Source organism: Primulina tabacum, chromosome 8 (genome assembly GCF_025594145.1).
Source record: "Primulina tabacum isolate GXHZ01 chromosome 8, ASM2559414v2, whole genome shotgun sequence".
NCBI classification, from domain to species: Eukaryota; Viridiplantae; Streptophyta; class Magnoliopsida; order Lamiales; family Gesneriaceae; genus Primulina; species Primulina tabacum.
In genome coordinates this window covers 3,001,143-3,027,580 of record NC_134557.1, presented here as the reverse complement: position 1 = coordinate 3,027,580, position 26,438 = coordinate 3,001,143, and the positions used below count along the sequence as shown (strand labels likewise).

Genomic DNA, 26,438 nt, shown 5'->3' with positions numbered 1-26,438 from the left:
AAATGCGATAAAATGAGGGGTTAATGTTTAATTATTACTTTTTTATATTTCGTTAATTTTTTTAATTATTTATTTACGTCATAAACAAAATAATTCCATATTCTACGCGGCACGAACAAGAATCAAGACAAAATCAATGACCATAACGACTTTCATTTTCCCCCAAATCAACGAATCTAATAGGGCACAACTATGGCCAGCTCCACCGCCACTGCCACCACAATCACCACCACGACCGTAACCGTAGATCCTCCATCGTCCTCAAATCAGCAGGAACGTCCTTCGGTTCTGGTGTTGAAATTGAAACGCCCTAAAAAGAAGGTGTCTTGGAAAGAGGGAACGGTTGACAACGAGTTTATGAACAAGAAAAGCTCTAAAAAATGCTGCATCTTTCATAAAGAAAAGCCTTTTGACGAGGACGATTCTGATTCTGAGGGCGACTGCGATCATGATCATGGTGAAAATGAAGGTGATAGGAACAAACACGCTGGCGACGGGTATTGTTGCCACGAGCAAGGGATTGTTAAGTGATTATTATTTCTTGTTCATTCGGAATCTGTAAGTGTATTTTTGGAGATTATAGTTCAAAATGTAAAGATTACTATCGATTTAGATTTCTTTGAACGGGTAAAGATTGTGCTTATATATATATTGCTTCATCTGGATTTTATTCATGTTGCTTGAACTAATGCATTTTTCTATATTGCTAATAAGCATGATTTTTCAACTCTAGTGTTTCTTGAAGGACTATAAATAAGAGATTTTTTTGTTTGCACGTTGTATGATATTTGCTGTGCATATTGGCTACATGTGATTACAGATCGATGTTTGCGGACATGGTCACTTTAATCTTTTCCCGCATGCCGAATGTTACTGGTTGTCGGGCTATTCCCTTAGCTGTTTTTAATTTTTTATTATTAAAACATTATCAAGGGAAAAGAAGACATGATCCGTGAATTTTCTGTCATAAAAATTAAAATGATTGTCATTTTTTTGCTAAGAAATCTTGATATTGGTGCCAAATCTCACTTGATTTCAACTTTCTATATGGTGCGTAACAGTGGAGAAAGTTTGCTCTAGTTCACACGATGCATCAGAGTTTTAGCATTTGCACCTTGTAAAGCATTATTAAACTTTAGAAGAAAATCAATAATTACATGAATGAAGAACGTGATTTTTAGCACGGGTATTTGAAAGTCGGCATTTTGAGTTGACATCGGCAATTTGAACAGTATGCTTATTACCCTAATTTAAGATGATAAATGCTAATACTGAAGTAGCTATTTTATCATGGCATCTGCAGACCAGCATCATGCGTTAGAATGTGGACGATTATCTTGAGATTTATCCCATAGATGGGTGGTAGATCAAGCAATTTCATGATATTATACTTGTTTTGTCCAAGAGTCTTCTCGATTTATTAGTACTCAGATGGCTTCTTTGAAGACCATCTGTAGTTTTTGTAGCTTGTGTGCTTGTAGATTGTTTTTGTTGACTCATGCATAGATGTTTATGCAGATTATGAATACTTGTTGATCAGCATCTTTCGGTATCGGTGCTTTTTGCTAGTGTCAACTGTTGATCCGAGATAGGTTCTTGATTTTTGACCGTGGGTTCCATGTTTTTATTTACAGGTTCTACATTTTGTTTGAGTTCCTATAGGAGATGGAAAAGCATGTCTGTCTATATATCGTTCATGAGAATATGCAGAGTCGCAGATAGTTGCAAGATGCACTTCTCTGTTCTCTGTGTTTTCCTTGTAGAAAATACCAAATAATTGACTTGAACTTTCTGAAATACTGTATTATAAAATTCAACGGTGAATTTCTAATTGATAAGCTCGCTCCCATGCACAATTATTTGCATGATTTTCTTAATTGTTCAGAAAAATTCTAATTGTATGTATCTCAACATTTAAAACAAAATCAAGTTGCTCAGATTTATCCATTGGAAACCAAGATATGCTACCATAATTATCAGCCTCTGTATGTATTCAAATACTTGGGAAATGAAAAGCAGATAGTCCGATCTCAGAAAAAAAAACAGAACACGTGCTTTCCAAATCAGTGCAGCCTTACATTTACGATATTTTGTTCCGCAATCGTATTGCATATCGTATCATTATACAGATTAGTGCACCGACGCACACGCAACGTATAATATATTTTTTATAATTCATTTGATTTATATTTAAATGAGGATCAAAATATAATTATAAAAAATAGCGAGCGATCACACTGTAATTTTGATATATAAATTAAAAATAAATTGAAAAAATAAAAGAATAAAAAAATAATATAAGTGAGAATTGAACATATAACCTAAATCTCAAGAAACAATTATTCTATCCGTTGAACTATATATAAATTGCTTTAAAATTTTAACATTTTATTAATATATATAATTATTAAAACAGATCATGACACCAAAATTAGTTACTCTAAATGTCTCAAATTTAATAAAAGAGTACAGACGTATAGATGAACACATCATCCATGCATGAATATTATAAAAACAATTGAAGGACACAAATTAGATTTATATACAACAGTACACGATAGAAATGAACCTAAGCGGTGGATTGGAGGCAAACCTATTTTGTAGTGAATTTGACGGTGTGGGGTGGCTTGCATTTTACCGGGTTGTGATATTGTCAACTCAATTCATATATTTTATATGGCAGGATAGGTCGATCAGACATATTAACCCGTTTAACAGCTTTAGACTTGAACATTAACTTTTCTAATGAGAATCAATCTTCACATGATACAAGTGTATTTCCATTTTCCAGGAGGACATATAGTGTTTTCTTGAATAATTTTTTTTTTTTTATCTTCACGTTCAGCAACTGTAAATTACTGATGTCCAAAATATGATTTCTATGCTATTTCGTGAGCCTTAAATGGGAACAAAACATGACGTCTGAAGACTTGAGATATAATTCTTAATCAAAATTTTCCTATATAGCTCTCAGAAGCATTATTTGTATTATATATTTGTTCTGGAACGAGTTACAAATTCATAAAATATGACGAGTAGGTTTAAACGAGATATTAGTTCATTTTCAACAACGTTTGGGCTAAATTGAAAATCAGCCATAAAAGAGGGACTTAACCGAAAGTTACCCTGCAAGGACATTTATCACCCTTGTGGTGATCCACGGTGAGACTGCAGCATTCTTCTCTGTTCTCGCATGTATCGTAGCGCGGCCTCCCGTTACCGTATCGATTCAGTGCTGACGAAATCTTTGGTTGGTGAGAACAGATTCATCGACCATGTCAGGAGGATAACATCATTGTACAGTAATTCCACCACTGGACAGCCACGCCTCAGTTCATCTTCTTCAGGTTTCGTAAAACCCCTTTCCGTTTTATGCATGTTTTCTTTTACTTTGAGTTGTCTTTGCACTAGAAAATAATGGGTTACTTTGATTTTGTATAGGGGAAAACAAAATTCTAATGAAACTACTAACCTGATTCCTTGCAGCTGTTTTTGAGTGAATAAGCACCAATGTGATAGCCTCCCCCACAAATAAAAGATTAATTAACCAAATTAAACATGGAATGGCCCATGATCGATTTACCTAGGGATCTAAAAATTTAGGTCAAGTTCAATTGTTTCATCTTTGTTCAGTTTCTATTACACGTTGTGGACCTTATGCTTTCTTGAAAACTACTGACTTTCTGTGGGTTCTTCACCTCTAGGTGTTCTAAATGAAACCATTTACGATGTGCTTTCCTTCTTATTTGGCTGGATACCCTTTCTGGACTCATTACTGCACAGTTAGTGTTCTCTCTAAGTTAATTGATGCTTTGCATTAGGTACATTGGAGGTCAAAGAACAGATGGGTGACAGTGGCAAGCCCACCACTTATGTTATATTCTGTGGGCCAAATTTTCCTGCTTCTCATAATTATACAAAAGAGTATCTGCAAGCCCATCCATTCATCCAGGTGCTTAGTGTTACTCTATATGCATGCATTATCGCTGAGATTACATTCTTTAAGAATACGTATCCTAAATTGGTGTTGGTATAGTACTTTGTGCAGTAATTGGATATTCGGATGTTACTATATACTTTTAATCAGGTTGATGTAATCCCCTTTGAAGATGTCCCTGATGTTATTGGAAACTATGATATGTGTGTTGTCAAAGATTTGAGGCTAACTTCAGATATCATATCCCGAGCAAACCAAATGAAGCTTATCATGCAATTTGGAGTTGGCCTGGAAGGTCCAGTCATTCTTCTTCATTAGAATTCTGTCCAACAGATCAAAATATATTTGCCGCTGTTCTTATACCTCAACACATATCTTGATACTTCTTTTGTGAAGGGGTTGACATAAAGGCTGCTACAAACCGTGGAATAAAAGTTGCCAGGATCCCAAGCAATGCCACTGGAAATGCAACTTCATGTGCTGAAATGGCTATATACCTGATGTTGGGCCTCCTTCGTAAGCAAGTTGGTCTATTTCATATTTTCATTCTCAAAATGTACTTTTACCTTCTATATTTTTTGCCGTTGGCAAGTCTGTGAAATGTATCATGAAGCTAAGCTGTGAAAGATTATATGACATGTTTTCATTTTATTGGCCAACTTATGTTATATGTGTGATAGATAACATGCTAGAGAAATTTTACGAAATCAAATGTTACGAAAGAAAAGGCTTGTTGGGCGAATGGTAATTTGGATTGTTTTGGTTCTCATGGTAGCCCTGACCTACTATTTGTCTTTTTTCATTAACTTTCAATTTGTTTACTTAGAATTTGCTGTTTGTGCTCAATAATAGACTTCATCAGAAGAAATACACAATTTCCATAATAATTATCTAGAAATTTATTCACGGCATTCTCCATTTATGTAATGAGTTAATTTTGCATTTATTTTCCATTTATATAGTACGACATGCAAATAGCTGTGAGGCAGAAACAACTTGGAAATCCAGTTGGTGACACATTGCTCGGAAAAACGGTGAACTTCCTCCCTCTTTCACGTTTTCCTTTGGCACTTTTACAATAAATATGTTATTTGAATTGATACAAAGTTGAAAACTTGCATTTTGCCCCTCTCTTGCATCCGATCAGCGGTTATTTGTCGGCCTCAAAGTTTATTCTTTCATCGTCTGTCGATTCATGATGGAGTCATATTCTTAGTTTGTTTGTGCATTTGGTTTCTGATCTTCTATTTGAATCCAAATGGGAAACCTCTGAGATCGCCCGATAAAATCTTTCTTAAATCTCTATCCAATAGTGTTGCTCTGACAATAAATGTGAAGTTGGACTTTTAAATGCCTGAATATTTGCGGTCAGCACCACAGCATGTGTAGCCAAATGTAAATCTTTAACTTGGCACCAAGGTATATAAAGTTTTGTAGTGTGAAGGGATTGAATTGGTACACATTTGAAATACCTGTCCGTTGGTAACTTATTTGGAATTTTGGAAGATATTTACATCTGATGAAAAGTGATGCGGGAATGTAAATTTCATTTCTTACCTCATTTGAAGCAATGCAAGTGATCCATTCAATGTGTTATCTTTGCTCCTTATTCATGTAGGTTTTCCTCATGGGATTTGGAAATATTGGCATCCACTTAGCCAAGCGTTTACGACCCTTCGGTGTGAAAATACTTGCTACAAAAAGGACTTGGCCTTTACCTTTGTGGAACTCAGGCGAATCTGTTGGTATAAAACTTTACTATTTTAACTGTATAACTTGCTGATTTCAGAATAAAGTTGGCATTTGTCATATAGTTAATCAACTATATGTATCCAGCATCATTCAATGGATACGGTATCAGTGATGATCTAGTCGACGAGAAGGGTGTCCATGGGGATATTCTGAAATTTGCTAGCCAGGCGGACATAGTAGTCTGTTGCTTGTCATTGAACAGTGAAACGGCAAGAGGAATTCCCATATGCTTTACTCACTATTTTCCTCATTTAATTAATTATCTGTTACTTGTTTAGGGCGAATAATTAGTACGTAACTGCTTCTTTCAGGTTGGCATTGTGGACAAAGTTTTCATATCTTCCATGAAAAAGGTTTGAATTTCAATTACTACTTACTTCTTTATGGATGCTGGTTTTCCCAAAGTCTGCAAATTGGATTGGAATTACAAGTCAACAAGAGATGATCCGTTTTGGTTTCAGGGCGCTTTCCTCATAAACATAGCACGAGGCCGTCTCTTGGACTACGATGCTGTACTTTATCATCTCAAAACTGGTCACTTAGGAGGCCTAGGGATTGATGTTGCATGGACCGAGCCATTTGATCCCGATGATGCTATTTTGAAGTTTCCGAATGTCATTATAACACCCCATGTTGCTGGAGTTACTGAATATTCCTATAGATCCATGGCGAAGGTACTTCATAATTTATGGTGTTTCCTATTTTATCACCGTATTAGTTTTCAAACTGCGACACATTATTTCGTTCGTTGCGGTTGAATCATGCAGGTCGTTGGAGATGTGGCCCTTCAACTCCACGGGGGAACTTCTTTAACGGGGATAGAAATTGTAAATTGATCAGCTGAAGAAAATCTGATAACAACACAGTAGTCTGGGCCATTCGGCAAACTAATTTTTTTAGTTCCTCAAGAATGCGGACTTACTTAGATTATATGTACGCTGATGAAAGTATATTATATATTTCATAAAACCTAAATTCATGGGATTCTCATCTGGTATGGTAAATTCCAGGGTACTGTACCTGTTGAGGCAGTGATATTTTCATTATATTTTGTTTGTTTAAGATAGTTTTCATGTGTAATTTGTCTTTATCCATGCTTTTGTCGCATGTAACCGATTTCGTCCGACCAGTGAATAATAAATTTTATAGATTTCAATATCTTTATCCATGCATTTCATCTGATAACGTAACGGCACCACAATGAGCCATAATCAGATATGATTAGTATGATTAAGTAGTTGGATTGAATTCAACAAATAGAGATTAAATGTGACATAATTTTCTCAATATATATCCGAGGTCTGGGAAAAAACGTCTCACCTTGCACCATGACTCCAAGCTAGGGGGGAAATCTTTGGACAAATTGATTACTACCTCAGAGCATACAAACAAATCATGGTAAACGTAAGTTCTTGAAGAGAATTCTGAACAATGCCTCACTAACGCACATATTCCAGGCATGATATAGGTATTTGTAAACCACAGTAGAGAACCTATCTTCACATTTATTTCCATTTCTTTTATTTTACTTCTTCTTCTTCCCAGGGATGGCAACCCTTTTGCCCTTCAAGGTCCGGCAGTTATTTTTAGTCCTTTGTCCTCTGCAAGGCAATCCCTGAACGTGTCGAACCCCCCTATAGCATTGTATCTCTTTCAACCTTCTGATTGCAAGTGCGTTGAATCTCCTCTAAACATAATACAGAGAAATGTAACCATTCAATTGAGAGAGTGTACTTAAATAGAGAAGCTTTAAAGTTAAAAAGCACTTTATTTTTATGACAAAAAAAGAACCCAGATGTTCGAGGAGAAGCTCGTTCAAGAAGAGGTTTTAAAATATCTTTTCAGCTAGAAAATGTGGCTTTTTGGCTCATGCCTGAGCTTTTTCTTTTCCGACTTTTTTTTCACTAGCATATTCTAACATATAAAGTGCTTCTACATTTAAAAAAAACACTTAAAAAAGCTTTTTATTTCGCGCCTTCAATATCCGAAGTGCAGACGTTAATTCTATCATAGGCTTGTGATGTAAGTGAAAAATGCTCAAGATCATGCTTGCCGAACATGAGGACATGACCAAGAAATTAGAAATACAACCAATGGATAGAGGGGAATAAGCAGAAGATTAAAATCCGGATACATTTTTGAAGTACAGTCCAACTTTTCCTCTCAATCCCATTTGGATTAAGCAAGTAACTCCAGCATACCAAGAAAACTAAACTAAGCTAATCCAAGTATTTGGATGCAGACATTGCCGTGTAGAAAAATTCACAAATGCAACATTAACCAAAATCAGAACAATACATTACATTGGGAGGAGACTGCATAGTTCTATACTTGGGTTTAGCTAGGGAAGCTTGGGAGTGGGTATGTGCAGCAGAAGGGAATTACCTTTGATTCTTCTCGGATAAATCATTTTGGCTCATCTCTGTTCACACTTTTTGGCTTACATGTATTGCACTAATAACTTTCATTTCATAGATGAGCCTTGTAGTTTCTCACAGATGGGGCTCAATCCCTCGCTGAAATACATGAAAATGTGGGTCTGAGACAGCCATCCTCAACCGATGGTTTTCTTAAGTAGAACAGTACACCCACCACCACCCAAAGAACTTAAATGCTAAAAGAAACACCTTATATTCACCAGACCGCACCCACAAAGCCAGTTCAAATCTTCTAGTTCAATTCACACTACGTCCTATGTTTCACCAACTGGATATATAAACATTACTGGATATATAAACATTCTCTTCAAAGTTCAAACGCATAAACAAAATTAACATACATAGAGTTTGGAAGTTCAGAGAGTAAGACTTACAAGGTCCCCTTCGATCATGTACTTCGAGACTTCCTCACGTAGAGTGGTGAGTTCTTCTTCCGAAAAATCTTTAGTTACCTTATTCTCAAAATTGAGATCAACCAAAATCTGCTTGGCAAGGGTACGCCCAATCCCATGAATATACTGCAGGGAGTATTCAACTCTCTTGTTGTTGGGTATCTCCACCCCACCCACACGCGCACATTTTATACTCAACCCACCAATCTAAGCACCAAAAACAATAAAACCAAAGAAATCCAACGACGCAAATCAATTAAAAACCCATGCCCAGTTCATCAATCGTTTGACCACGCAAAAATCGAAACTTTACCTTGGGAAGGGAGGTGGAAAGAGGGAAAGACAGCAAACTCTTGGAGGAGGTGGAAATGGGATTGGAAATTAGAGATAATGATGGGAGCACAGGTGTCGCTAGCGATTGCGCCATTGTTTTGCAGGACAGGAATATGAAATGGAGCACATTTTGTTGGTTGCTCCTTATCCTTTTGGATAGGGGGTGGAGTACCCACCCGGTTTCTGCCGGATGGGTCATGCCCGTTTACCAATTAAATAGATTCAAATCAGGTTGAGGTAACTTATAACTTTCATCTAAAATTAAGGGTAAAATTGATAACAGATTAAAAAGGTGTTATATTGATACTTAAAAATATATATAAGTTATAGTTGAACACTTGCATAGAATGATAAAAATAAATAATTATTTTTTAAAGGGAAGATGCATTCGTATACAGTAAGTATAAAATTCAGCTTTTAAAAATAATAATGTTACTATTTTAAAATCCCTAATATATATTTTTTTTAAAAAGCAGAATTTTTGTTGCAAAAGTTTCTTTATATGAGCATATTCTCAATTTCATTTGAACCAAAAGTTCAAAAAACCAAATTAATTAAGTTGATTTTAATGCAAATTACACAGCTGATCAATATTTTCATTGATTCAGGACCAGCTGAAGTGCTGAACCTGCAAAGCAACCCAAAAATAAGATTAGGTCATTTGACGCTGAAAGAACTTTATTTAATCAGAATTGAAGTGACTAATATTTATATTTATATATAAATATTTGATGTAACTAATATTTTTAAATAATAGATTATTGTTAGTTTCAAGTTGTTAATTTAACATGTTTGGCCAAGTCCGGTTGTAGATTCAGGCAATACAAATTTGTCGAAACATTGAAATCGATAAAATTAATGATTCCCACACAGGTAAATGTTAGGTAAACCACCCATACAAAGTCATCAACCATTACGACCTCAAAGCCTAGATAAAACTAGGAACAGTACATGTCAAATTATTAAATTCGCGACTTAGTCGAAGGTTCTTGTTCTAAACAAAGCCATCCCAGTTCTGGATGGACGGATATATACACGAAAGAAAACAAAAGATCAAATATGTGGTAATCGTACTACTTGAGAAAACCACATCAATTTAGCGTCCAACGATTTGGTTATTCACATGTGCTGATACTCGGGATTGAATGCGAGAGACTCCCGGTAGATCAGCTCCTTCATTTGTTCTTCAGTCAGGGCATGCTGCTCAAAGTCGAAACTAAAAGGGGTTGTGCAAACAGGCTCGTCGCTGATGTCATGGAGCGAATTGAGATACGGATGCGCCAATGCATCTTCAACTGAAATAAAAATATATTCACAAAACAATCAAAAATGGGCTCCAGCTGAATTCATATTTCTGTGAAATGGTTTAGGGACGGAAAGCTATTAAAAAGACCGTGATGTTGATGTAACTTATTTGAAGAAACCTATGTTACATATTTCAAGTAAGGGCCAATGCTACCTACCTGTAATCCTTTGTCTGGGATCAAACGTCAGCATTTTCTCAACAAGATCAATTGCAAGAGGGTGCACACGAGAAAACTTTTCAGTAAATGATTGTCGATGATAGGGAGGCAATTGCTGTATGTATCTTTTGGCATTTTCATTCAGACATCCCAGCTCAGCCTCAGATGGGGTGCCTATCAGCTGCAAAGCAAATAGGATCCTTGGTCACACTTAGGCACAGGCGCGTGTTGATATGACCATGAGTTGATCATAAACACGTACAAGGTCTAAGAGGACATCTCAAAAGAGCTATTTTATTTTTAAAACTAATCTAGCTTAAGGTAGGTAGTGTTACAGCTAAACTAGTATTTCTGATGTTAAATACCCCTTTATACAATTCACAGAAACAATTACCAATCAAAACCATCCCACTAAATTTGGGTGGAGGCAGCACAACACTGGTATACAAAGATATGTGACATGCATTTTCTTAATTGAAAATCATGGTTCTGGGATGCTCTGTTCTATTGGAGACTCCAGGATTAGCCAGAGCCAACTCGGTTTTCTGACCTTTTTTTTTCATATAATGTCTTCAGTAAATATAAGAGTAAATCTAGAGTGGGTAAGCTGTAAAAATCTTGACAAAAATGCTCCTCCTTCCTTTGCGTTAGACTTATCACAGAAGGCAACTAATTTACAAAATAAAAATATCCTAGGAAAAAACCAATAAACTCAACCGTAAAATTGAACATAGCCACTAAAATCCTCAAAATCTCAAAAGATTTTTTAAATTCAAGAGAGATAATCAAAGAAAAAGATACCTCCATGAGCAGACGTAACTGGTGCACATGATCTCTACCTGGAAATAAGGGCTTGCGCTCCATTAATTCCATGAAGATGCACCCCACTGACCATACATCAATAGCAGCAGTATAATCAGATGAATTTAGCAACAGTTCAGGAGGCCGATACCACCTCGTAACGACATATTCGGTCATAAAATCTGTTTCAGATGTCACTCGTGCCAATCCAAAATCACATATCTTTAGGTCACAATTCGCATTGAGGAGAAGATTGCTCGGCTTCAAATCCCTGTGCAGAACATTTGCCGAATGTATGTATTTTAACCCACGAAGAATCTGATACAAGAAATACTGCACCAAAACATGGAAATAGCCATTTAACCATAAAGAAAATCAGCGCAATAAAGGCAACAATGAATACAGAACCTTTTGAAAACGTGTTTAGGTGAAAAAAGCAGTGGTGGCATCTTGTGGTCATGAATTATCAAAGACAAAGCTCAACATGACAACCAAGACATAATAATGCATGAGAAAAATCGGCATTCTATATGTACACGCTTTCACATGTTATTAAAAAACAATAGGGAAAATATTCTTTAGTATAGGACAAATACAACATTCGATTCACATTCCCCACAATTAAGGAGCTCTTAATGATTGCCTCCAGCCTATATGACACATTAATGCATGAACAGTTAAAAGGATGTATTTATTGGTCGTGGCAGGCTGGCAGCAGCTTTATGTTGAGTTCATGCACATATCACGTGAGTTTTTAGTAACTACTATTAGCTGGTATATTGATGTTTGGAAAATAGTAGAACTTCCATTTAAGGTAACAACAGTAGACAAGAGAAAATTGGATGAAAATACGGAAAACCACAATAATTTAATTCATTTAAAACTTTCCCCTCTTCCCCCTCCATCAATTCCAACTTCTTCACCCAAGTTTTCTTTTCGTTTTCCTTCTTCACACAGTGTCTTGTCACATTGATATGAACCAGAAGAAAGGAGCTAATGAATTTAGAAAATAAAGGAGCAGACCATGCCCTACAAATAAATTTTCAACAAAAAAGGACGAACCTGGCAATGCTCCTCAGACAATGCTTGATTAGAACGGATGATCTGATAGAGATCGGTGTCCATGAGTTCATACGCGATGTAAACATCATTAAATGCCTCCCTCAGAGGAGGTGGTATTATATCTCTGATTGCAACAACCTGCAAAACAGGATTTGCAGTTTAGCCGCTAAACATGTCAACACAAGACCTTAGTGTCTTTTCATAAATAAATAAATACACTTGATGTAGGCACAGATTAGATCATATGCAAGCGACTATAGGAAAAACATGTGCAATTGCCTTTTGAAATTTGTGTTCCAATTAGGTAAGTGTGAGGTAACAGTGGCAAAATGCAACAACAAACTTTCTAAAATAAATTTTTTGAGCAAGGGATTTATCATTTATCTAAAACTATCAAAGAAAATATCTACAGTGAATTGATGAAACTGAATAATGCTAAAAATACAGCACGCTGACTTGTAGGTGCAGATAAGTCTTGTTTAAAAAATAAGATATATTTCCAAGATTTCCAAGTCAGCTCAATCCCTTTCGCACCTTCAGGTCAATAAATTGCCCTTTAATGCACCAAAAGCCTTTTTAACTTTTTTTAGCGCCACCAAAAGCTTTTCAAGAAACCATTCAAGCTCCCAATTTGTTCACCCCAAGAACACGGGAAATATAAATGAGTACTGAGCTATCATTTTTCATCCCAATATTTGAAAAATAAAAGGTCGGCAACACTCACTCCCTCTGACCAACATATTTGTTTTCAGCTGCATAATGAATTACTAACGTTTTCATGATCCATATGGCGAAGAAGCTTTATCTCACGCAGAGTCCTCTTAGCATCGATTTTATTGTCGAAAGCATTGGCAATCTTTTTTATCGCCACATGCTCATTCGTCTCCGAATTCAAAGCCGAGCTTCCCAGCAAAATCCAAACAACGCACAAACTTTCAGTCATCAAACAACACTTTGAAGAAAATAAATCAGAGTGAAATTACAAACGAGAGCAAAAAGATAGAATCTTTGGTACCAAACGATGCCGTATGCGCCTTTGCCAATTGGCATGATGGGGGCTTTGTATTTAGAGGTGACCTCGAAGATGTTGCCAAATATGTTGTATTGAATGAATCGGCCCCCGTGGCTGAGCATCGCTGGGATATGGTCGATCGGCGGCGGCGGCGGCGGCGGCTGCGACTCGGCGTCCGACATAACGGTGTCCGCTGGCTGAACCCCACCCTCCATTTTGGGTGCTCTTCTCTTTAGCTACGAATTAATAAAATTAAATTAAAATTAATAAATGAGCAAACTGCTTCTCTGCTTGCTCATGTGTCATGTAATCTAAATGTTGGGCCCACAACCTATATAAGATTTATTTATTATTATTTATAATTATAATACAAAAATAATTAGAAATCGAACCATTAGTGCATATAAAAAATATTTGTTAACATCTTTTAGATTTAAATAACGAAAAAGCAATTGCTTCAATAACAAACTAAATTATTTTACCTAAAGTTTTTCATTTTGCTCAAAATTATTTGAATGTAATTGACATAATAATCAAAATCAACACTAGATAAAATGGAACATGAACTAAAGTGGCAGGTTTGTTGAAGGTCATTATAACCTACGGGTTAATGAGTAGGTATCTTATGAAACGATCTTACGAATCTTTATCTGTGAGAGGGGTTAACCCTACCGATATTCACAATAAAAAATAATACTCTTAGCATAAAAGTAATACTTTTTCATGGATGATCCAAATAAGATATATGTCTCACAAAATACGACTCGTGAGACCATATCACACAAGTTTTTTTCTATATTAATTAATCCAATTTCACAGTAAAATTATATTTTTTTTAAATCATTTTTCTGTATATTTTGTAAATTTACATGTTGTGTTTAGATGAGGTGGATTGGATTTGAATATATAACAAGATTTCAAATCAAATTAATTATTTTATGTCAATCTGGTCCATAAAAATAATATTTTTGACATAAAAAATAATGTTTTTCATAGGTCGGATAATAGGAGTTTCGTCTTAAAAATATAATATTTTTCGTAGGTCGGATAATACTTTTATCAATTTTCTCTTATTTTTTAATTTTATGTAAATTTTTCATCAGTTTCAAGGAGACTGAATATTTAATATAATATTTTATTTTTATGTTTTTTCCTCCAATATTTACTATTTTTATTCTAGTTATATATAGAATCAGGAGAAGAATATCTCATAATGTCTCATTAATATAACTTTCAGGCTATGTTTGGTAGCCATGATAAGGGAATGATTATTAAATAATCATCCCTTATCTCATGTTTGGTTCATTTTTAATTTAACATGGAGGCCCTTGATTATGATTGAAAGACCTCACTATTTATGTTATTTGTGTGATTAGATATCCTTCCTCAAAGGTGTGATAATGTATAATTCTTGAATAGTGATAATGATAAATTAATATAATATTTAAATTATTATTATTTTTTTTATAAATTAATTTCATATATTTTTATTATTTTCAATCATTTTAAAGAAAATAAATTGTAATGCAAATCTATCTTAAATTAAATTTTTATAAATTTTTATAAATTTTTATTCGTGTTAATTAATTTTTTTATGAAAATAAATATTTATTAAATTCTAATTTATTTTGTTTAATGATTACCGTAATATTTTCAAATATATTTCTAATAAATATATATAAATTAATTTTAATAAATGTAAATTATAATTACAAATATTTAATTATCTATCAAATTATTTTAAAAATATTTATAATTATTAATTATTACTAAATTTTATTTAACATTAACATTCAAAATATTATTGCTATTTTAATTATTAAAGTAAATGTATATTTACAAATTTATTTTAATAAATATATTTAAATTAATTTTAATAAATGTAAATTATAATTTTAAATATTTAATTATCTATCCAATTATTTTAAGAATATATATTTAATTAACATTTGGGGCATTTGGGTCATTCCAATCATACCAAACACCATGTTATTTATCCCACCATACTATTAATTCATATATCTTATTTTTTAATCACTTTAATTACTAATCATTTACTTATCCCATCACACTTGCCAAATGGAGCATCGGGATAAATATAAAAAAAAAGTTGAATTATATTTGGCCAACCAAATTAAAACTTTCTAACTATGTTTGCGTCTCTCATCCTCCTAATCAAACATAAATACATTAAATTCAAGAAAATATGATTATCACCTATATATATTCATTTCAGTAGATAACTTTACAGTCATTGCATTTGTTGGCCCTATTAAACACAATAAATTTTCTAGATATATAAAATTTAAAACATATGAATGTACAAGTGCAATTAAATAATAATTACTAATGTGAGAATCTACTTTATTTCAGTTATTTACAAATACCGAATTAATTAATCAAGAGAGTCAATTGCATTTACACACCCCACGATACATGACATGTCTAATGTCTTAATTATCTAAAAAACCAATATAGATTCCTTAGAGTATCCCATCTTCTCAAGATTCGGGTTCACGGCGAACTGCAGCATGGCCGGCGGCCACAGGCCAAAGCCAATGAATATTCTGACGACACCGGAATATGATCTCTTAAAATATATTCAGTTATATGCCCTAAACTGTATTTTCACCCTTCACAGGTTTTGACAATACATACCACACTTTAACCCTCTCAGGATATTTCTCCGCCCACTCATGGATAGGGGTGGGTACGGTACGGTATACCGTACCGAACTACGGTACCGTATACCGTACCGAAAATATCGGTATGGAATTTTTTCCATAACGATACCGACATTTTCGGTATATTTCGGTATACCGAACTTAAATTTTAAAAAAAATAATAATAAAAAAATATTTTACCGAAATACCGAAAAAAAATATTTCATACCGATACCGATACCGAACATTTCGGTACGGTATGATACCGTACCGAAATGTTCGGTATACCATTTTTTCGGTAAGTTCGGTATTTTTTTCGGTACGATTTTTCGATATTTCGGTATTTTTTCTCACCCCTACATGAAGCTTAGCTCTCAGCAATATATGCCCCAAACTGTTTTTCTACCCTTCCTGCACAGGTTTCTTAACTATGTTTCGATGCGATATAAATTATATATTTGCGCGCGGTTTGTAACATAGAGTTGGTAGTACCATGATATTCCTAATGAGCTTGTCGGGCTGCGTGTTGAGGGTTTCGTCCCATGCCCGAACGGCGATTTCCTTGGTGCCGAGGATGTCCAAAACCTCAACCTCAAGCGACCAGAAACACCAGCACCAATATTTGCCGTACTTGTTAGGCTTTTCGGGGTGGTCGAGGCTGCATAACGACAATGTTTCACCCCCATCCATCGTCACCGCTATGTCACCTTGTCCCACCCCCTACATTCATAGATAGTTCAAGTAATTAGTGAAAACAATTAGAGCATAAAAGTATTATTAAAGTATCTCTCTGATGTATTATAAATGAAAATCAAATTTGTTTTCATTATAATACTATACTTTTAAAAGAAAAAGTTTCAAAAGAAAACTCAAATGAATAATATGTTGGGAAATTACCCCGAAGCGATGCCAATCACGATGATAATATAGTGTCGAAAAATTGCGGAATAAAATAATCAACAAGGACACAAAGATTTACGTGGTTCACCCAAGATAGGCTACGTCTACGGAGCACTGCAACTGTTATAACCGAAAGAAATATTACAACAAGTGTATACACCAATACACTAAATATCTCACACTCCCAAACCCGAGTATACCGAGAAAATAATTTCTCTAACTCACACAAGAGAATTCCCGCACTCAAGAAAAAAATACACTCTTTTTTTCTATGCACTCTCTTTTTATCAAAGCTAAAAAACTTTTGATTTTGGGATACAATAACTGAAGGAATTGAGCTCTATTTATAACTAAAACCCTCAATCATTTTTGTAATGTTTTCGATGTGGGATTCCAATTTCTGAATATTTTATTTTGACGTGGGCCCCACCTCATTAAAAACTCACCTAACAATTCTCTCACTTGAAGACTTGATTTCAATCATGTTTTCACACCATCATTGCAGCAGCTCATATATCTCCATTTATACTTGCAGTCCGACTGAAGTTGAACACAACTTCAGTTTGTCAATGGTTACTGTCTTTGTGAGCATAACGGCTGGGTTCTTACTTCCAGAAATCTTCTCCAGCATCAAGATTCCATCTTCCAGCACTGATCTGATGAAATGGTACATAACCTGTATATGCTTTGTCCTAGCATGATAAATAGGATTTTTTGCTAAATGAATAGCACTCTGACTGTCACAGTGTAACGTGCTATCTTCAAGCTTCTGACCCAATTCTTCCAGAAAGTATCTCAACCATGTCATCTCCTTGCTGTCTTCTGTAACTGCTACATACTCAGCCTCAGTAGTTGAAAGTGCAACTATCTTTTGCAGTTTAGACACCCAGCTTACGGCCGTACAACCTAATGTGAACACATATCCAGTAGTACTTTTCCTGCCATCCAGGTCACCACCCATATCGGCATCGACAAAACCCTGTAAGCCCAATTTTGACCTCCTGAAGCATAAAGAACAACTAGCAGTACCTTTCAAATACCTGAGAATCCACTTAATTGCTTCCCAGTGTTGCTTTCCTGGATTACTCATAAATCTGCTCACAACTCCCACTGCATGTGCTATGTCTGGTCTTGTGCACACCATTGCATACATGAGGCTTCCGACAGCAGAAGCATAAGGAGCCTTATTCATATAAGCCTTCTCCTGCTCCGTCGATGGTGATTGTGCTTTGGTTAGTTTGAAATGACTAGTCAAAGGAGTACTCAAAAATTTAGCTTCATTCATATTAAATCTGCTAACCACCTTTTTCACGTACTCTTCTTGTGATAACTTCAAGAATCCATTCACCCGGTCTCTTAAGATCCTCATTCCAAGGATTTGCTTTGCAGCACCCAAATCCTTCATGGCAAATTCCTTTGATAAATCTTTCTTCAGCTTATCAATTTCTTCCAGACAAGCTCCAGCTATAAGCATATCATCTACATATAGCAGTAGTATGATATAAGAACCGTCAAACTTTTTCACATAACAGCAATGATCAGCTTGACACCTTAGGAAACTATTATTACTCATAAATCCGTCAAACTTCTTGTACCACTGTCTTGGAGCTTGTTTGAGACCGTACAAGCTCTTCTGAAGTTTGCACACCATTCTCTCTTTTCCCTGTACTTCAAAGCCCTGTGGCTACTTCATATAAATTTCTTCATCTAGGTCACCGTGAAGAAACGCAGTCTTTACATCCAACTGCTCCAAATGTAAGTCTTCCTTCACCACTAGTCCAAGTACTGTCATGATAGTGGTTAATTTAACCACCGGAGAGAAAATCTCGATGTAATCAATTCCTTCCCGTTGTTGGAAGCCTTTTACAACAAGTCTTGCCTTGTACCGCTTGCTACCATCATGCTCTTCTTTTAACCGGTACACCCACTTGTTTTGTAACGTCTTTTTGCCTTGCGGAAGTTCTGTCAACTCCCACGTCTGATTGGATGACAATGAATCCATCTCATCTTCCATGGCCAACTCCCACTTGGTTGAATCATCATTTTGCATTGCCTCTTCATAGGTCTCCGGTTCACCTTTGTCTGTCAGCAAAATATAGTGAAGTGCAGAGGAGTATCTCTCAGGTGGTCTGATGGTTCTCAAAGATCTCCTGAGTTCAATCACCGGAGTTTGTGGGTCATCATCTTGTGCAGTTTCTTCTCCATCTTCCTGGTTACTGATTTTCGATTCATTCACAGGAATATATGTCAATGACACTTCATCAGTCTTCTTGACTTCAGGACATTCACCTCCAGCTCCAATGTCTGACTTGTCCTTGTACAAAAGTTTCTCATTAAAGATTACATCCCTGCTCCGAATGATCTTCCGATTTTGGTCATCCCAGAAACGATAATCAAACTCATTATCTCCATAACCAATAAAGAAGCACTTCTTTGATTTCGGATCAAGTTTTGTTCTGCTTGCTGAATCAATATGAACATAGGATAGACATCCAAACACTTTCAAGAAAGAAGGGTTTACTTCTTTGCCGCTCCAAACCTCTTCGGGTATTTTGCAGTCAAGCGGTATCGAAGGTCCTCTGTTGATCAAATATGCTGCAGTGTTAACAGCATCAGCCCAGAATGATGTTGGTAATCCAGAATGCAATCTCATGCTCCTTGCTCGTTCATTCAGGGTCCTGTTCATCCTTTCAGCTACACCATTCTGTTGAGGTGTACCAGGAATGGTTTTCTCCATCTTGATCCCGTTCTGTGCACAAAATTTTTTAAACTCATCATCTTCATATTCTCCACCATTGTCAAACCGTAAGCACTTCACCTTCAAGTTGGTCTCATTTTCCACCATGGCTTTCCACATTTTAAAGGTCTCGTAAACATCAGATTTATTTTTCAGAAAATAAACCTAAACTTTTCTACTCGAATCGTCAATGAATGTGACATAGTATCTCGAGCCTCCAAGGGATGTCACAGGAGATGGTCCCCATACATCAGTATGAACCAGCTCCAACTTTGCTGCTTTTGGTTCTCTACCGCCTTTTAAAAAGCTCACCTTCTTCTGCTTTCCAAGGATACAGCTTTCACATAGTTGGTGTTCAACAGTCTTTAATTCTGGTAGCTTTCCTTTTGACACCAACATCTTCATTCTCTTCTCACTCATATGTCCAAGTCTATAATGCCATAGACTTGAATTGGCTCCAGCATCCACAGCTGCTAATGTGTCTCTGCAACTGGAAGTCATATACAGTGTTACAGTTTTCTTTCCTCGAGCAACAATCATGGCTCCTTTGTTCACTTTCCAGGAACCATCACCGAAGGTCACATTGTGGCCTTCATCATCGAGCTGTCCTACTGAGATCAGATTGCGTGTCAATTTTGGTACATGCCTGACTTTGTTGATTTTTCAGACAGATCCATTTAACATCTTCATACGTACATCACCCATACCAACAATTTCCAAAGGTTTTCCATCAGCCAGGAAAACTTTTCCGTAATCGCCAGCGATGAATTATCAAATACATCTCGATCACCAGTGGTAGGAAACGAAGCTCCCGAGTCCATAACCCAAAAATCAACAGGGCTTTCCATGGATAATAGCAGAGCATCATGTACTTCCTCAGTGACAGCATTGGCATTATTCTTCGTTGATCTGCAGTTCTTTTTCAAGTGACCAGTTTCACCACAGCTCCAGCACTTCAAATTCTTTTCAAAGTTGTTTTTGTCTTTTCCATTTCTTGATTTGGATCTACCGCGCCATCGGTTGGAACTCCTTTCACCACTCCTGCCTCTTCCTCTGTTATCAAGATTTAGAGCAGATCTCGATGATGTTGCTTCACCCGAGTCTTTTCTGCGAACTTCTTCAGCAAGGATTTGATCTCTAACATCATTGAGTTGTAGTTTCCCTTTTCCAACAGAGTTGCTAACCGCTGCCCGCATCGGTTCCCAATTGTCTGGTAAAGACGCCAGAAGAATAAGTGCCCGAATCTCATCATCAAATTTGATGTCCACCGATGTCAGCTGAGAGACAATCGTGTTGAATTCATTTATGTGTTTTGCCACCGAAGCACCTTCTCCCATCTTCAAGTTGAAAAACTTCTTCATGAGATGTACTTTGTTGTTTGCTGATGGCTTCTCGTACATGTCCGATAAAATGGATATCATCTCTTCTGTGGTTTTTGCCTCCGCCACGTTATGTGCCACATTCTTCGTTAGGGTCAGTCGTATCACACCTAACACCTGTCGGTCAAGGAGCTCCCAATAATCATCCTCCATCTTTTCTGGTTTCTTTCCTGATAGAAGTTGATGCAGCTTCTTACTGTACAGATAATCTCTTATCTGTAACCGCCAGAACGAAAAATATGTTCCATCGAACTTGTTGATATGGTGTCCCGATCCATCATCTCCGGCCATTACTTCTCTAGCCTTAGCAAAAAATCTAAAAAATCTTTTCTGATGTGGAAGATCAGACAGAGCTGCAACCACAGAGCATACTCAGAATTTTTAAGAATTTTCACAACAAGGCTCTGATACCAGTTGTTGGGAAATTACCCCGAAGCGATGCCAACCACGATGATAATATAGTGCCGAAAAATTGCGGAATAAAATAATCAACAAGGACACAAAGATTTACGTGGTTCACCCAAGATAAGCTACGTCCACGGAGCACTGCAACTGTTATAACCGAAAGAAATATTACAACAAGTGTGTATACACCAATACACTAAATATCTCACACTCTCAAACCCGAGTATACCGAAAAAATAATTTCTCTAACTCACACAAGAGAATTCCCGCACTCAAGAAAAAAATACACTCTTTTTTCTATGCACTCTCTTTTTATCAAAGCTAAAAAGCATTTGATTTTGGGATACAATAACTGAAGGAATTGAACTCTATTTATAACTAAAACCCTCAATCATTTTTGTAATGTTTTCGATGTGAGATTCCAATTTCTGAATATTTTATTTTGACGTGCGCCCCACCTCATTAAAAACTCACCTAACACAATACATACGTCTCTTATAGAAATAGTATTATATTTAACAAATTATACAATTTAATGTTAATTAATTGACAACAATTTTATATTCTTAAAACGTAAGAACGAAAGATGATGTAGTGTATTAATTAATAATTAGATATTAATAAACAGTCCTAATTATATATGATAGTATATTAGTTGTTCTTCGTTCTGACTTGGCCAATGCAACTGACTTTGGGGGATGAAGGGTCATCGGATCGATCTTCTGTGTGGCTAAATCTTATGTCTTTAATGGATAAGCGGCAAAACGTTGGGATCAAAACGAAGCTATTCCCGCGGCTGTGTTCGTGCCCTTTGCCCATCTCTCGCTACTCGTTCTACTCGTTCTAGTTCAATCTCTGTATCATTATGGTGCAAGCGTTTTGCATTTGTATATATTTGATGTGACTCGATTGAAAATTTTATTATTGAATAAACAAAGTATATTTTTAAATGATTCTAAAAAATAAAATATGTTTCTTTTCTTTTTTTTATCTAATTTTCTAAGAACAAAATTCACTCTATTTAGTGATTTAAACCGATGATTTTTTAATTTTACATAAAACTATTAAAATATGGAAAAAGTTATGTTGACTGAATGACAGCGCAGTTTAAATGCTTTGCAACAGAGACAACGCACGGCGGTGTTCTATAAGCCGACAGCTCACATTTTATCATCACGTGGAGTGCACATGATGAAGTCCATTTTCCCATCCTCTACTAGTCTCGAGTCCAATTAAATTATGACGATACTAAAAATTATTATTATACCAAAATTATCAAAACAACACATGACTCAATATTCCCTAAATTAATATAAAAAATTCGAATATCAGTACAACATTTTTTTTAAAATCATCCGTGGTTTATTATTTTTAAGGAAAACACAATCATCGGGAAGAACCCGCAATGATCTAGCAGAGATTTTACCAGTTGTACAAACAAAACACATGCACAAACTTCTTCGACCAATGAATATACTGTAAATCAAGAATTATATCCAGAACTGATTAGTACCTAGAGAATACATGCAAGTATAACCAGTCGTCCCATGTAGCCCAACGAATCAGCAAACAGGAAATAAGCTTATCAATCGTTCAAAAACGCTACAGAGCTCAGCTCCCATATGCACCAATTCTTACTCTCGACGAGTAATGTAATTTAGAAGACGAATCTTACGCTGAATTACTCGTCACATGGCTTCACGTTAACCTTCTTCTATATCATCTAGAAGCTGAAATGGTGGGTCGTCGAGACTTTTTGGAGTCGAATGATATCTATAATAAAGCATTCCAAAGTGCCTCTTCCCCTTCGCCGCATTGTTCATGTACAAATTTAATGTTATCTACAGATTTGCAGATTCCACTACAGCTCCAGTCGAACGAGGCAATGCATACATTACCTGCTTGTGCCTTCCATTCACAATCTACGAATTTGAAATGAAATTTACTCAAATAACTCCGAATAAATGATGTGTTTACTGTCATGAACTTTGGAAGAACCATACCCGGCGGAGTACCACAGCACATATTACGATCGTCAATGTGCTCAACTTCAAGACCGATAAACCAAGAACCGAGTGACACATCCTCATTAGCATACTTATGCAAAATAGGCCTAAAAATTAAAATACGAACCTTCAATGTTTAGCACACACATGATATCATGAATCTTAGTAAGCTTTTAAATATGAAGGATGTATTTGAAATGAAACTCGAGAATTGTAAATAGGTTTTGATGTAAAAAAGGGAACATTTTCCCCGAGTTTTACCATGTTTAAACAAATATAATTCACACTGAACTGGGAAAAAAAAAACTCAATTCCAGGTTATAAAAACACGCAATCCTTACTGATTGATTGAGATGTATGTAGCCAAATCCTTGGATATTGCATATATCTGTCCAGTTGCATGCCGGAAATATTTATTTCCTTCTTCTCCAAATTTCCAGTGCTCCGGTTCATGGTATTTAACATTCCTGGAAAACACAATTATTATCAAATACAATCCCTGAAGAAACAAACTCACATGACACAACAAACTGATTCAGTGATATTTTGAGCCCTACTTTTGAGCAAGAACTGGTCCAGATTTCATACAGCCGATGTAAACTCTCGGTTTAGATCGATGACGGGCTAGATTTGCAGCCAGTGTACCTTTATTAGCAAAACACTTGGTAAATAAAAATCGTTGAAGAAAAAATTTCAACAGTTCAAAAAATGAAGGAATAGAAATTATTGGAATCACGCACCCAAATTGACGTGGACATCATCATCGACTTTAACATAAAAATCAGCGTCCCACATTGAAACCGCAGTGGTGAAGAAAGTTTTTGTTTTTGCAGACAGTTCATGATATCCCTCGACATGTTCCTGATATATCACAAGGTCAAGATTCAATTCTTCGAGTTAAGGATTATTTAGGAGGGACAAAAGTGTAGTGCAGCATTGTTATTTACCAGTCTAAGAAAGTCATTATGTTGAGCTTCTTCTGAGTCAAGAGCCCTATCTAATATGCTGTTAGACGTTGCACTGCATCAATCGTGAAAAATATATAAATTGAGCTTATTCCAGAAAAATGAAACATAGAGTACATGTTGCATGCAATTTCATCAAATCAGCAAAAATTTACATCTCAATTATTATATGCAACCAATATACCTGTGACCAATCATAAATCTCACAACAATCCCCTTCTCTAGCTCCAATTTTTGAAGCTGTTCCCCTGATCAAAATGTAAACACCGTCACCCACGTTTCCATACAAAAAAATATTGTACATGGGTTGATAAAGAGAACAACTCTGGCTTCACCTTGAGGCATCCAGGTCTCTCGGACCGAATCACGCCTCTTCCTACTACTGAAAGCAGTATTGATACCAATCACCATGAATGCCTTCTTCCTAAGTGGCTGTTTATCAGAACTGATGGGTAATTTGTCATTTTTTCCCTTATTATGAGCACTCCGAGAGGCGGACAGCTCCATCTGGAGCATCGAAATCGACTTGTCCAATGACCTGAAATGGTATTTCTATGTAATTTCACCATCCTTTAAAATTTAAACTTATAATTACCAGGCACACACGCATGATTAGAAAACAAAAATATAAACGCACTGGATAGCTTGGTGGGTCCTGTACACCTCGTTCATAACATCCTTGTCTTGATCTTCTGTTTTCTGAAAAAAAGACAAGTAAAAACTTAATATAACAATCAAACCAAACCAAGAAACAACTAAAGCAATCAAATTTGAATCTAAGCTTGAAATATTTTTTTAAAAAACCATATCCACAACAATCTCAAAGACAAAAACACTCAGAAAAAATTATAACAAAAGATCTTAAACCCAAATTCACGAGCGCAAAAATGGAAAAATTAAATCTTTCAGGCTTCAAATAAAACAACAAAATACCTTCTTTTTGGTGGTACGGTCTTCAGACACCACCTGCAGCTCATGGTCATGCCGGTGCTGAGTTATTAGCTGATTATTGGATTCCAGAGGTACCCACAATCTGCAAAACCCAGATCGAAAACATAATCACCACAAATCAAAATTCCAAAAAGTGAAAAAAAATATAGAATGCAAGAAATCAAAAATCTTGAACAAAACATACTTGTTGGTGAATAACATCCCAAAGAAGAAGAAAACAATGGAAAAAATGGGAATCCATTTCGCAGAAACCTTCCCGGTGCTCTTACCCTTCATTGATTCTCTCTTCCTTTTCTTTCCACAACAATCCACAGTTGGGAAAAAAAAGGGAACGTACAAATATAAAGACAAAAACCCAAGATTCCCAGCTACAAGTATGTGTCGAATCGTGGGTATTGATAGAAAAAGACGTGAATCAGACTTGAATTAGGAGGCGCCCGCGCCGGAGCTGGGTTTTGGAAAATGCCGTTGCGAACTAATGGAAACAAAACTCGAACAAAATCTTAAATAACAATTGCTATTTTTGAAGACGCGGAGACGGATTTTTGGACTTCTGACATCAAATGAGGTGTGCAAGAATGTTGACAAAATTGTTTTCGGGTCAGTGACATTAAATTTCGGGTAATTTGTCAATATTTTAAGTTAAATTACTATAATATTTTATAATTATATTTACAAATTTCGGATGTTATATGTGGTAATTAATAATAACTGGTAGTTATATAAGGCAAGCGTGTAGCTGTTCGCTATTATGTCCTAAACCTTAGTGAAAGTGTAGTTTTAACTATAAACTCCATTTACATTATTGTTTTTAATATATATATATATATATATATATGCTTTGCATACGTATACGGTGTTGTTATATTGCTTATCAACCATACTCACTTATGTGTTCATCAATGAAACGACATTCATTTATTATATATGATGAAACATATCAAAATAATATATACAATATGTGAGTGTCAACTCATTGTTAGACACAGATGTTGACATGATGGATGAACAACATAACAACAATATTATATATATATATATATATATAATCACGATTAATAGAATGTTAAACTGATTCATTGTCTTGTATTTTTAGTTCAATTAATCTCATTAATTTTCATTGAAAGGTATTAATTATGTATTTTTTTTAAAAAAATTGCCATGTTTTAATGGCTCGGTTCACATTTAATTGATTTAATCTATAGAATACATTGAGTAGTTGGTTAATTGAATATATGTGCA

General features: G+C 35.6%; 4 protein-coding genes and 1 long non-coding RNA gene across 7 annotated transcripts; 2 read left to right on the top strand and 3 right to left on the bottom strand.

Annotated features, from left to right (window-relative positions):
- The first annotated feature begins 73 nt into the window (after window positions 1-73).
- On the top strand, window positions 74-1,856 carry LOC142552961 (uncharacterized). Its single transcript, XR_012821889.1, has 2 exons — window positions 74-558; window positions 1,635-1,856. It is a non-coding gene; the product is annotated as an uncharacterized LOC142552961 (long non-coding RNA).
- Window positions 1,857-3,116: 1,260 nt separating this feature from the next.
- LOC142552957 (uncharacterized) lies at window positions 3,117-6,839 on the top strand. Of its 2 annotated transcripts, XM_075662903.1 has the most exons (11): window positions 3,213-3,347; window positions 3,487-3,603; window positions 3,822-3,952; window positions 4,088-4,232; window positions 4,334-4,461; window positions 4,900-4,971; window positions 5,556-5,682; window positions 5,774-5,898; window positions 6,001-6,042; window positions 6,151-6,363; window positions 6,457-6,839. In XM_075662903.1, exons 3-11 carry the CDS (start codon window positions 3,845-3,847, stop codon window positions 6,523-6,525), a joined length of 1,029 nt encoding a protein of 342 aa, XP_075519018.1. In that variant the 5' UTR covers window positions 3,213-3,347; window positions 3,487-3,603; window positions 3,822-3,844; the 3' UTR covers window positions 6,526-6,839. The 2 variants fall into 2 exon arrangements, with proteins under 2 accessions (XP_075519017.1, XP_075519018.1); XM_075662902.1 differs by lacking the exon at window positions 3,487-3,603 and having other exon boundaries at window positions 3,117-3,347.
- Window positions 6,840-6,890: 51 nt separating this feature from the next.
- LOC142552958 (small ribosomal subunit protein uS13c-like) lies at window positions 6,891-9,057 on the bottom strand. Its single transcript, XM_075662904.1, has 3 exons — window positions 8,833-9,057; window positions 8,502-8,726; window positions 6,891-7,376 (listed from the first exon to the last, which is right to left on the bottom strand). Exons 1-3 carry the CDS (start codon window positions 9,049-9,051, stop codon window positions 7,215-7,217), a joined length of 606 nt encoding a protein of 201 aa, XP_075519019.1. The 5' UTR covers window positions 9,052-9,057; the 3' UTR covers window positions 6,891-7,214.
- A 669-nt stretch (window positions 9,058-9,726) lies between these two features.
- LOC142552956 (mitogen-activated protein kinase homolog MMK1-like) lies at window positions 9,727-13,458 on the bottom strand. The gene is made up of 6 exons (XM_075662901.1): window positions 13,194-13,458; window positions 12,951-13,080; window positions 12,179-12,316; window positions 11,117-11,449; window positions 10,316-10,496; window positions 9,727-10,147 (listed from the first exon to the last, which is right to left on the bottom strand). Exons 1-6 carry the CDS (start codon window positions 13,403-13,405, stop codon window positions 9,972-9,974), a joined length of 1,170 nt encoding a protein of 389 aa, XP_075519016.1. The 5' UTR covers window positions 13,406-13,458; the 3' UTR covers window positions 9,727-9,971.
- A 9,155-nt stretch (window positions 13,459-22,613) lies between these two features.
- Window positions 22,614-25,768, bottom strand: LOC142552955 (beta-1,3-galactosyltransferase 7-like). 2 transcript variants are annotated; one of them, XM_075662898.1, is made up of 11 exons: window positions 25,381-25,768; window positions 25,179-25,278; window positions 24,883-24,944; window positions 24,581-24,783; window positions 24,430-24,493; window positions 24,228-24,300; window positions 24,021-24,141; window positions 23,838-23,925; window positions 23,622-23,747; window positions 23,278-23,387; window positions 22,614-23,196 (listed from the first exon to the last, which is right to left on the bottom strand). In XM_075662898.1, the coding sequence occupies exons 1-11, from the start codon at window positions 25,470-25,472 to the stop codon at window positions 23,048-23,050; spliced, it is 1,188 nt and encodes a 395-aa protein (XP_075519013.1). In that variant the 5' UTR covers window positions 25,473-25,768; the 3' UTR covers window positions 22,614-23,047. The 2 variants fall into 2 exon arrangements, with proteins under 2 accessions (XP_075519013.1, XP_075519014.1); XM_075662899.1 differs by having other exon boundaries at window positions 25,466-25,768.
- Between the last annotated feature and the right edge of the window lie 670 nt (window positions 25,769-26,438).